Source organism: Scylla paramamosain, unplaced genomic scaffold (genome assembly GCF_035594125.1).
Source record: "Scylla paramamosain isolate STU-SP2022 unplaced genomic scaffold, ASM3559412v1 Contig4, whole genome shotgun sequence".
In the NCBI taxonomy this organism is placed as follows: domain Eukaryota; kingdom Metazoa; phylum Arthropoda; class Malacostraca; order Decapoda; family Portunidae; genus Scylla; species Scylla paramamosain.
Genome location: NW_026973669.1, coordinates 2,795,001 through 2,807,500, shown reverse-complemented (window position 1 = coordinate 2,807,500; position 12,500 = coordinate 2,795,001). Strand labels below are relative to the sequence as shown.

Sequence of the window (12,500 nt, the reverse complement as noted above, 5' to 3'; positions counted from 1 at the left end):
ATTTATTTTTTTTTTTCATATACAATTAGCTTGGGCCGTGTTGTGAAAATCTTCCGCGCTGAATCTTCCTTTTCCAAAAGCCTGTAGTTGCGGTTACACGGGTTTTGAACAGTGTTTTTACCGTCCTCGTGACAGATTAGTAAGATTTCTACAGTATCAACAGGAGAAACACTTATGAGAACCTGGCCAAACATCTGTGTGGCTTTTGAACTCAGCCGTGGTGAGAGACGGACCAAGGTTATTCTGTCCGTGGTGAGAGACGGACCAAGGTTTACTTATCCTGTCCGTGGTGGGAGACGGACCAAGGTTTATTTAGCCTCGTGGTGAGACAGACCAAGGTTTACTTAGTCCGTGGTGAAAGACAGACCAAGGTTTACTTATCATATTACAAGCAAAAGGATGTTCAATTGACAACACATGCTGGCGAACCTCCTGTGTTTAGACCACCGCCGCCTCGTGATGCTGACGGCACAACATGAAGTAGCGGAACAAAAGTTGACGGAAGCTTCACTTGACAGAAAACGAAGATGCGGGTGTAACAATGCCTCTAGAATGTATTAAATTAGACTGAATTTACACGGTTTTCACTCGCGCACATAAATATTGAAAGAGTATGCAATTATTATTATTATTTTCACTATTTCATCGTTTTAACTTGCATTTCCTTTTCGTATTGACAAACCACGACAAACTGCAGGGATTAGTTGAGTTAAGCTGGGTTAGGCTAGAGAGAATATCTGTTAACTAAGACAAAACAAACAATAAAACACAGGGAGGCGTTCGTTATATTATCGATCTTTTTAACCTCCCTGCAAGTCTGGCGAGTGAAAGAGCTATGCATACAATTCTCCCTTAGCCCAGGAAAGGCCAAGGTCTGATGAACAACAGGCTAAACCACGCATGATTCCACCAGGGAGAGATTCTGTTCTGGTTTCCTCTGTAATTATTTATGTTATGTGGATGTGCAGTGCTTGTTGTTCGTCAGATGGCTTTGAGTGGGTGGGAAAATAAGGGAAGGAGTTTATAGTGAAGGTTAAATGGCTGTACGATGTTTGAAGAGGGAAAATAAACGGATTAGGATATTTAATGGTTTTATAACGAAGGTAAGACGAGGAAAATAATGAAGGAAAGTGTTTTTGTTTTAAGTTGTGACTGGTATCGACAATCTAAAGTAGAGATTGTAGTGAAGGTACGATGTTTGAAGAAGGAAAATAAACGGATTAGGATATTTAATGGTTTTATAACGAAGGTAAGACGAGGAAAATAATGAAGGAAAGTGTTTTTGTTTTAAGTTGTGACTGGTATCGACAATCTAAAGTAGAGTTTGTAGTGAAGGTACGATGTTTGAAGAGGGAAAATAAACGGATTAGGATATTTAATGGTTTTATAACGAAGGTAAGACGAGGAAAATAATGAAGGAAAGTGTTTTTGTTTTTAGTTGTGACTGGTATCGACAATCTAAAGTAGAGTTTGTAGTGAAGGTTAAATGGCTGCATACGATGTTTGAAGAAGAAAAATAAACGGATCAAGATATTTAATGATTTCTACAGCTAAGAAAAGACGAGGAAAATAATGAAGCAAAGTATCTAGTATTTCCTGTTTGATTTACAGATAAGGGGTTTTAGGTGCGAGCATTAAATGATTAACGGCTTAACGACCAACACGAGGAAAGACGACAAATTAAGGTAGTTATTTGCAATGAAACTGATTTGATTCACGCGAGGACAGAAAAAAAAAAAATAAGAGGCTGTTTCACTTACCAACTTTACATAATTGCACAACACTGGCAAGGAAATAAAAAAAAAAATCTGATAATTTATAATGGAGCTTAAATGACAGTTAGGTATTTAAATTTCACCTGTTTATTTGTTTACTATTAAGTGGACAAGTAAATTAATTAAGAAAGTTTCGTAATGATATTATGGGTGATTGCAATATTGTAGTTATTTACACTACAAGAACCGCCTCGTCACTGCAATGTATTATGCGTCACTTCAACACACCATCCTCACTACATTTCAGAGGCTGTAGTTGAAGTGACGCGGGTTTTCAAGAGTGTTTTTAAGGTTCCAGTGACAGATTAACAACATTTCTACATTACTAACAGGAGAAGCACTCTTTAAATGGCTGTAGTTGAAGTGACGCGGGTTTTCAAGGGTGTTTTTACGGTTCCTGTGACAGATTAACAACATTTCTACATTAATAACAGGAGAAACACTCTTTAAATGGCTGTAGTTGAAGTGACAAGTGTTTTCAAGGGTGTTTTTACGGTTCCTGTGACAGATTAACAACATTTCTACATTACTAACAGGAGAAACACTCTTTAAATGGCTGTAGTTGAAGTGACGCGGGTTTTCAAGGGTGTTTTTACGGTTCCTGTGACAGATTAACAACATTTCTACATTAATAACAGGAGAAACACTCTTTAAATGGCTGTAGTTGAAGTGACAAGTGTTTTCAAGGGTGTTTTTACGGTTCCTGTGACAGATTAACAACATTTCTACATTACTAACAGGAGAAACACTCTTTAAATGGCTGTAGTTGAAGTGACGCGGGTTTTCAAGGGTGTTTTTACGGTTCTAGTGACAGATTAACAACATTTCTACATTACTAACAGGAGAAACACTCTTTAAATGGCTGTAGTTGAAGTGACAAGTGTTTTCAAGGGTGTTTTTACGGTTCTAGTGACAGATTAACATTTCTTCAATAATAACAGGAGAAACACTCTTGAGAACCTGCACCACTTATCAAAGCCTCTATTTAAGAAACATACGTAAGGAAGAACAAAACATTTCTCTCTCTCTCTCTCTCTCTCTCTCTCTCTCTCTCTCTCTCTCTCTCTCTCTCTCTCTCTCTCTCTCTCTCTACCCTTGCGGATGATATATCAATATTCAAATTAATCAATAGTATATTTATTTGTCTCTCCTCCTCCTCCTCTTCTTCTTTCTCCTCGTCATCCTCCTTCTCCTCCTCCTCCTCCTCTTCGTTCCCTCTTCTCCTTATCCCTCTTCCTCCTTCATGCAACCAGACAGTATACACACACAGGTCAAGGATAAGAGGAGGAAGAGGAGGAGGAGGAGGAGGAGGAGGAGGAGGAGGAGGAGGAGGAGGAGGAGGAGGAGGAGGAAGGACAAAGGTAAAGAAACAAAGACATTTGGAAATTAGAGAAAACTTTAATTCATTCTCTCTCTCTCTCTCTCTCTCTCTCTCTCTCTCTCTCTCTCTCTCTATGGAAAGCAAAAAAATCAAAGAAAACGAACAATCCAAAGAAAACTCCAGCTATTTTGTGGAGGACTCTTATATTTTCTAGTTCCCTTCATTCCCTTTCGTCTCCTTGACCTTAACATCAATATCTTGTTCTCTTACTCCTCCTTTCTTCCCACCTGCTAGAGAGAGAGAGAGAGAGAGAGAGAGAGAGAGAGAGAGAGAGAGAGAGAGAGAGAGAGAGAGAGAGAGAGAGAGAGAGAGAGAATTTTTTACGATTTATCTACAAAGTTACTACTACTACTACTACTACTACTACTACTACTACTACTATTACTACTACTACTACTAAAACCCAAACAAAGGTAACAAGTGAATGAGGTCAATTGTCTGTGTCTTTTGAAGGTAAAATGAGCCTTGTGGATGAGGGCCTGAGGTACCACCACCATCACCGCCTCAACCACCACCACCACCACCACCATCACCACCACCAACAACAACAACAACAATTTGAATCCCCAGCTCTTGTCCTATACGTGATTGGAACCTTGTTTTGCCTGGTGAGAGAGAGAGAGAGAGAGAGAGAGAGAGAGAGAGAGAGAGAGAGAGAGAGAGAGAGAGAGAGAGAGAGAGAGAGATGCATATGACATTTTCTACATCTCCGTTTTCTTTGGTTACTTCCTGAGTCCCGTTTTCTTTCAGAGTTTGGTTCACTGGCTTGACACAATGGAAGAGGAAGAGGAAGACAAGGGAGGAGGAGGAGGAGGAGGAGGAGGAGGAGGAGGAGGAGGAGGAGGAGGAGGAGGAGGAGGAAAAAATTCTTACTTAGGAAGATTGAAAGGTTGGTGGTAATAGTAGTAGTAGTAGTAGTAGTAGTAGTAGTAGTAACAATCTATTTAAGAGACAAATTCTTTCTATCTTCACAAATCAAACTTAACCTAACCTAAACACCAACACACCTTAATTAAAGCACATTACATTCCCACAGGTGTGCTGAAGAGGAGCCCCTTGGGGAGTCTGGCGTGGGGAGCGGCGCCCCCCGTGCAACCCCCGTGGGAAAATGAAGGTAAAGGTAATCTAAGTTAATTTTGGAAACGATAAGAACTTTTTATTTATTTTATTCATTCATTATTTTTTCATATCTATCTATCTATCAATGTCTTTCTATCTATCTAAAGACTTCAACAATGCAAAACCTAACTTCCCAATATCTAGAGTGACCAAAACAAAATCCTCAGGGCCAGTAATCAGGGCAGGACAACATTTCAAGCGGGCCCTAAACAAAATCCTCAGGGTCAGTAATCAGGGCAGGACAGGAAGTAAAGGATTCAAGTTGGATGAAGAAGGAGACAGGAAGAAATTGGCTTTTTAAATGAAGACTAGATCAGTGTGGAAATAGACAGCTGTACTACTACTACTACTACTACTACTACTACTACTACTACTACTACTACTACTACTAGATCAGTGTGTGGACAAGGATGACAGGTGGAAACAGACAGGTGTGTTTTGTACAGGGACTAACACGTGTAGGCCTCATGACTTCCTGCACTAACTAATGTTCCTGTGTTCTCATCTCCCCCAGTGGTACCAGTGGCCCCGGGGGAGTGGGTGCGCCCCCTGGGAAATATGGAAGCAATGATGGCATACGGGGGGAGTCTGGGCACCCTAAACACTGTTGTGGCGATGTGGTTGACCTCCAAGCAGCATGTGCCACAGGACACCGTGAGGGAGGCTGTGGTGCTGCTGGCAAGGTGTGTGTGTGTGTGTGTGTGTGTGTGTGTGTGTGTGTGTGTGTGTGTGTGTGTGTGTGTGTGTGTGTGTGTGTGTGTGTGTGTGTGTGTGTTAATCCTACCGCTGCCACCATGTTTATTAAAGAGTGTGTGTGTGTGTGTGTGTGTGTGTGTGTGTGTGTGTGTGTGCATGCCTGTTCACTTCACCCCAGCACGCCTCATGTACCCAATGCACTGCAGGAGAACTGGCATACTGCAGCTGTGTGTGGGGCAGCGCGCGTTAAGACCTTGGTTCCGGAAGGTGTCCCAGGAACACGTCCCCTTTGCAGTGGAGACAGGAGACCCCTTACAGACCTACAGCAGGGCCCTCCACGACCCTTACGACATGGCTGAGGGTCCCCTGTGGCGCGTGAAGCTAGTGATAGGAGACCAGGTGATGAAGGGAAGCTGTGTTGGTGATAGTGGTGATGGTGGTGATGGCAGTGCCTGGCGTGGTGTACTGATCGTCTGCGTTCATCACTGCATCACCGACGGGGTCACAAACTTGTCACTCTGCCAAGACCTAATAGACATAATGAACTCAACAGTGTCAGTCTATCCTCTTCCCCGCCCACCTCTCGCCACCCTGCGTCCCGTCACCCCAGCACTGGCAGACGACCTCCTGGCGCCCACTGACTATCTCAAAGCATTGCCGTACCTCGTGACTAAACTAATGGGGCGTTTAATCCTCACTTATAACAAGAAACTATATCTAGGGGGTGTTCTGCAGCAGCCAAGGACGTCACACGCACGCACCCACGTTCTGCAGCGCCATCTAACAGCAACACTGACTTCTAAACTTGTAAAACTCTGCAGGGAGAAGGGCGTGACGGTGCATAGCTGTGTAGTGGCTGCTGCAAACATAGCCCTTCTTCGTGTAGCTCAGAAACACGCAGAACCAGGAAGGCTTCACACAGCGGCCTTCAACACAACAAACTGCGTCAACCTCCGCCGCTACTACCCTGAAGGACACTCTGACGCAGCAGGGTGCCACATAGGCCTGGAGGAACACGAACAGACAGTCAGAGAAGAGGACGGACGCTCTGAAGAGACTTTCTGGGGGTTTTCAAAGGTTCTGCACTCACGACTCCAGAGAAGTTTGGGCCCCGAGCAAAGGCCGGTGAAGAATGGCCCATTGCTGAGGCCCTGTTGTCTCATACTGTGGGCCAATCACCGCCTCACGCGCCGAGCTCAGCCTAACAGGTAAAGAGTGAAGCTTGCTGGTGGTGGTGGTGGTGGTGGTGGTGGTGGTTAGTTGAATGAATAGACTAGACTCAGTTATCAGTAGTAGTAGTAGTAGTAGTAGTAGTAGTAGTAGTAGTAGTAGTAGTAGTAGTAGTAGTAGTAGTAGTTTGATAAGGGTATTATTATCATTACTATTAAGAGAGAGAGAGAGAGAGAGAGAGAGAGAGAGAGAGAGAGAGAGAGAGAGAGAGAGAGAGAGAGAGAGAGAGAGAGAGAGAGAGAGAGAGAGAGAGAGGAGAGAGAGAGACCCAAACTAACCCAAACCTAACCTAACCCACCCCAACCTAACCCTTCCATTACAGAACAGACGCCCACTTCATGACCACAAACATGGGTGACCTGCGTGACCTCCTCCCGGGCGTGGGCAGGGCGGGAGGACCAATAGAAGCTGTGCATTTACTTCGATCCGTGTCTGCCCAATTTGGAGGTCACCCATTCACTTTGACCTTTCATACATTTAGGTCAAGGCTGTTACTGTCCGTTGATTACTTCACTAACAAGGTCACTCATGGTATTGCAGAGGATTTCGTTCAGGTTCTACACGGTACTCTGCAAAGTCTGGCTGTTATTGGTGCTCCTCCTCCTCCTCCTCCTAGTGCTTCTCATTCTTCTTCCTTTGATGCAGGATGTAATGGTGGTGGTGGCGGTGGTAGGTGGTGGTAGCGGTGGTGAGGATGGAAAAGGAGGTGGAGATGTTAAAGAAGAAGAAGAATTACTACTACTACCACTACTACTACTACTACTACTACTACTACTACTACTACTACTACTACTATTGCAATATGAGAGGAGAGAAGGAAGGAAAACATGAAAGAAAAAAAGCAAATGAACAAAGAATAAATATTTTGTCAACACGTATTCTGTCAACCAATAAAAATATATATAAATCCTTCATTTTTGTTGATCTGTTTATCTATTATCTATCAATGCTTCCACTTATCTATCTATCATCATGTCTATCTATCTATCAATAACCTACGTATCTATTTATCTATCTATCTATCAAAAACCTACAAATTCATTTATCTATCTATGTATTCATCTATTTATCTATCTATTCATTTATTAACATATTTCTATCTACTTATGTTTATCTATTACCTTCTGCGCTTACACCGAGGTCAAAATATCAGCCAAGATAAGGTGAACACAATGGTACTTTCAAAAGGCGTGTCAGATTTTTCATGAAGTCAATGTTAGGGACGGTGACCTCTGCTACCTACCGCTCCGTTTTCTGTTTTGGCAGGGAAGACTAGGGTAATTTTGTGATTTATGTAAAGGATACGATTTTTTCAGTTCTGTAATGATTTGCCAGTCGTTTATTAAAGTTTGTGGTGATGAGAGGAACATAAATGGCTATTGAAGGTATGTTGAGCATTGAGCGTAAATAAGTAAGTCTAGGATATTGTGCGTATGGTTTTCTGTCATGCTCCCGTTTTCTTTCACACACGCAACTATATATTAATTTTATCTTGTGTTTCGTTACTGTACGTCATAAGGGGTTATTATAAACACAATCTTGCTATCAATCTATATATTCCTATCTGTCTGTCTGTCTGTCTGTATGTCTATCTATCCATACAGTAACCTAGCATTAAAACCTTTTCTCATCGGGTCACAAATTTAAATCAGTCTTATTTAAAGCCAACAGACGACCAAACAGCCACAGGTTACCACACACAGGTCACACAGCATCACAGGTCACCACACACGGCCACACAGTATCGCAGGTCACCAGTAAATGGGTAAAAAATTGAAAAAAAATAACGTAACATTGAACTCCTCGCTTGCAATATAAAAACATACGAGTATTTCATATTTCTGTACTTACGTTTATCTCAGGACTCTGCTAGTGTTCAAGGGGCCGCAGAACACGGCAGCTCACTTTCCAGGCACGAGATGGGGATAACAAGGCGCAGTTGAGGTGAAAACGACACTTATTTAAGAACACGCATGTTTGCATTTTCTGTTATGGCGGTGGAAGCAGAACATTTTAAACCCGACGAGCCTAATTTATTTTTTTTTGTTTTGGCTTTTTAGTTGTTTTAGCTATTTATTTGTTTGTATTTTGTGTGTATTTATTTATTTACTTATTTGTTTGTTCAAGAAGGGGTTGTGGTCCATCCGTCCATCTATGCAGTTATCCACTGTTGGGGTGAAAAGTCCCCCATCCATTTATCCATACAACAATGCATCTACCCGTCCACCTAGCCCTCCACATACATACCCATTGAATTACCCATCCTCACTCATCCATCCATCCTTCCATATATACATCCTCACACCAGTTCACTCATCCACCCATCCACGCATCCGACCACCCGCTCACCCATCCACCTACTCATTAACTTATGCATCCAGTCATCCATTCACCTTTCCATCCATACAGCAATTCACCCATGCACAAATAAATAAATCCACCGATAGATCCATCAACCTTCCATACACCCACCTACTCGCACATCCGCCCTTCATCCACTAATCTACTCATTTTAAGCTGAATACCAAAGAAAAAATATAATATCAATCTTAAATTAAAGCAGATACCTAAAAAAAAAATCCGAGTAAAATTTAATCAAGATCAAGATCAAGACTTGGGCGCGGAAAAAAAACCCGCTGGTAAAAATGTAAACAAACCACATCTAGCAGGAAGACTTGAGTGCTACACTGCAGGAGACTCAGCAGGCGAGCAGTGACGCGTCGTGGTGAGCAGGGGGCGGACTCAGCAGGTGGAGGGCGCCGAGATAAGCAGGAGATAAGACTCAGGTACGCTTGGGGAAATGTTAAAAGAGATAATGTTCTTGTTCCCTCCCTTCCGTTCCTTCGCTTTGTGGTCCTCTCCACCTCCTCCCTTCCTCCACTTGGCTCTTCCACTTTTATTTTATGACACTGATTGTGTTTCGTTATTTTTTTGGTGGTTTATGGAAGTTACAGGATAATTATATCTTTTTTTTCCCCCCCCCGTTTTGTCATAGTCAATTATTGCTTGTTATTGTAGTCATGTTTCCTATTTTCTTATATATTCCTTCACTACGTTTCCTGCCAGTGCTCCCAGGTATAGAAGAATACCTTGCGCACCTTCCCAGACCGTGGCAGTATCAAATTACCGGTGAATTAGGTAAAAAATGCATAGATATTGGTGTACACAAGCCTTCAAACCAAATAATTTCTTCACCGCAACAAATATCGTGACACTTGGGGGAGTTGATTATCTGGGGGGCAGGGAAGCTCAATTACTGACAAGGCCACGAAAAATATAGGGAAATTTCTGTGGGGATCTGTAAAATTATAGGGCAGGGGTAAGTAGGGAAGATGTGTTTTGTACAGGAACTGCCACGTGTAGGCCTAATGGCTTCCTGCATCAGCCATTGTGTCTTCAGAGTGTGATTCTTTGCTCAGGTTTGTTTGTGCTTCAGTGCCCCCACACACCACAACCTTATCTTCTTAATTTAATGACGACTACTACTACTACTACTACTACTACTACTACTACTGCCTTGCTTCTACTTCTCCTCCTCCTTCTCCTTCTACTACTACTACTACTACTACTATTACTACTCCACCACCACCACTACCACCAGGAATAATGATAAGCCAAAAAGTCCAGCAAATTTTTTTTCTTATGTAAGGAAACACAATATTTTCACACCATAAGTTTTTTTATTTAATTCATTGTCACTTTTTTTTTAATATTTTTTTGAAATTTTTTTTGGGGGGAGGAGTTTTTTTTTCTCTGTTATTCAAGTTTTGGGAGGAAGAGGAAGAGGAGGAGGAGGAGGAGGAGGAGGAGGAGGAGAGGGGGGAGGAAGGAGGGGTGAGGGGGGAGAGAAGGTCAATATTTTTTTTATTTTTTCTTATCTTTTCAGAATCACAACATGGAGATGAGACAGAATTCACTTTGTAGTAATGATATAACCTGCTTTCTAGGTATTGTTATTACACAGAGGGTTGTAGTTGGGTTGTAGGGGCAAGGGGGAGTAGATGGGGGGGGGGACAAGTAGCTGCTAGGATACTGTACAACTGCTGTGGGGGGGGGGGGGGGCAGATAATAGTGTTTTTTGGGGGACTGTGGGGTTGTGAAGGGTTGTAGACAGAAATTGTAGGTTGTAATTGGGTTGTAGGTTGTAATTGGGGTTGTATACAGAGATTGTGAAGTACTAAAGGGTTGTAGATCGAAGTTGCGGTTGTGACAGGTTGTTAGGGGGTTGTGAAAGGTTGTAAGGAGAGGTTATGGGTGTTCTGGAAGGTTGTAAAGGAAGCTTGTGAGGTTGTAGACTTTGTAAGAGGTTGTAATTCAAGAGGTTGTGAATGGGGTTGTAAAGAAATTGAGGTTGTTATCAGGTTTTTAAGGGAAGATTATAAAGATTTGCAGAGATTGTGAGGTTCAGGTTGTAATTCGGGTTTCAGAGTGAGGTTGTGAATGAGGTTGTAGTGGAGATTCTGTGGTTTGAAACGAATGTAGGTTGTAATTAGGGTGTTAGGAAGAGCTTATAAGATTGTTAGGGGAATTCAGGGAAATTTTGTAGGGATAGGAGAGAAACCTAGGGATATTTTCAGGGATATTTTAGCTTCTTTTAGTGAGGTTAGGAACATTGTGGGTTTATAGTAAGAGGTTGTAGGGACACTGTACAACTGTTGTGGCTTTAGGGAAAAAAACAGGGAAAAATTGTAGGGATAAAAAGAACATAGGGACATTTCTAGGGATATTTTTAGGGCAAAAATAAATTACCTAGGGAAATTTTGTTGAGTTTTCATTTTTTGGATGGTTCAGAGACGTCCACAGGGTTTAAAGGGTAATTTAGGGATATATTAAGGGGTTTTAGGTTTGGGGTGATAAAACGAAATTTTTTAAGGGTGTTTATGGTTGTCAAGGGAAGATTGGATTGAATTAAGGGTTTTAAGGGATGTTTTTTGGGCTTGTATGGGTAAATGGAAGGAAATTTAGGGTTCAGTTATAATGTAGGGTATTTTCGATTTTTTTTATGGTTGCACAATTTGAACGGTGTTTTAAGGGACATTTTGGGGGTTTGTATGGTTAGATTAGGGTAAAGAGATGTACTTTCAGGTTTCAGGGATGTAATTTGGGTTTGTAAGGTGTTTTAGGTTAAAAAATAGGGTGAAAAGGGATGTTTTTAGGGTTTAGGGGAAAAAAGTGGTTTAGGGAAAAATTTTAGAGAATGACTGGGTTTGTCTGTTTGTGTACTTTAGGGATTAGTGATATTAAGGGACTCAGTGTTAGGTCAGGTCAGGTTAGGTTAGGGATTGAAAAGGATAGTGGAGGTTATAGATATGATAGGTCAGGTCAGGTCAGGTTGGGGTCAGGTTAAGATAAGAAGATTGTGAGACTTACTAGTAAGAAACAGTTAGGTTAGTTTAGGTTAAGTTAGCAGGTGTGGGGGAGAGGGGGGGGCCAGAGCTTATAAAACAGAGGGAGGGGGGGCTTGCCTACTACACGAATCTGAGCCTGTAGGCTGTATGACCCCCACACACACACACACGCACACACACACAAACACACATGTATACACACGCGTACACTCGTCCAGCTCCGCCCCGTGTGGCCGCCCTGCCCCGCCTCAGCTTAACAACAAGTAATAATTGGCTGGTATTTAAAACAATACCAGACGCATGGCGGGGGGCGGGGCAGGGCAGGGGGGGGCAGCTTGGGGTGTGCCAACAATGAGAGTTTTAAAGCTCAACAGCAAGAAGCAAGACAAAGCCATTGTAAAAAGGGCCCCAACAGAGAGCAGTTTCCCTAGACGGTGCTCAATATTTCCCTAGATTTTACCCCACATTGACAGGAAATTCCCTAGGTGGTACGTAATATTTCCATAGATTTTACCCCACACTGACAGGAAATTCCCTAGGAGGTACATGATATTTCCCTAGATTTTACCCCACACTGACAGGAAATTCCCTAGGAGGTACTTAATATTTCCCTAGATTTTACCCCACACTGACAGGAAATTCCCTAGGAGGTACTTAATATTTCCCTAGATTTTACCCCACACTGACAGGAAATTCAAGCAATGGTGCTCAAGATTTCCGTAGATATTTCCTAGATTTTTACCCCAGACTGACAGAAAATTCCCTAGACAGTGCTCAAAAATTCCCTAGACATGTCACAGAAAACAGAAGTCCACTAGATTTTACCCCAGACTGACAGAGAATTCCCCAGACAGTACCCTAGACTGCCTCAAAAAGCGAAGATTCCTAGACATTACCCCAGACAGACAGAATTCCCTAGATGGTATTCTAGACTGTACCCCAAAAAACGAA

At 42.3% G+C, this 12,500-nt stretch overlaps 2 protein-coding genes across 6 annotated transcripts in view; both read left to right on the top strand.

Annotated features, from left to right (window-relative positions):
- LOC135096579 (uncharacterized) overlaps positions 1-7,627 on the top strand; it is a 12,338-nt gene extending 4,711 nt beyond the window's left edge. The window contains exons 2-7 of the mRNA XM_063998172.1: positions 3,610-3,764; positions 3,907-4,045; positions 4,193-4,270; positions 4,790-4,958; positions 5,178-6,179; positions 6,524-7,627. Coding sequence (XP_063854242.1) covers positions 3,615-3,764; positions 3,907-4,045; positions 4,193-4,270; positions 4,790-4,958; positions 5,178-6,179; positions 6,524-6,884 — 1,899 coding nt within the window. The 5' untranslated portion in view covers positions 3,610-3,614 and the 3' untranslated portion in view covers positions 6,885-7,627. The remainder of the gene's footprint in view (positions 1-3,609; positions 3,765-3,906; positions 4,046-4,192; positions 4,271-4,789; positions 4,959-5,177; positions 6,180-6,523) is intronic.
- A 1,224-nt stretch (positions 7,628-8,851) lies between these two features.
- Positions 8,852-12,500, top strand: part of LOC135096546 (gastrula zinc finger protein XlCGF57.1-like) — a 275,120-nt gene continuing 271,471 nt past the window's right edge. For all 5 annotated transcript variants that reach the window (XR_010264797.1, XR_010264796.1, XR_010264801.1 and 2 more), the window contains exon 1: positions 8,852-8,987. The gene's annotated coding sequence lies outside the window, so the exon portion shown is untranslated. The remainder of the gene's footprint in view (positions 8,988-12,500) is intronic.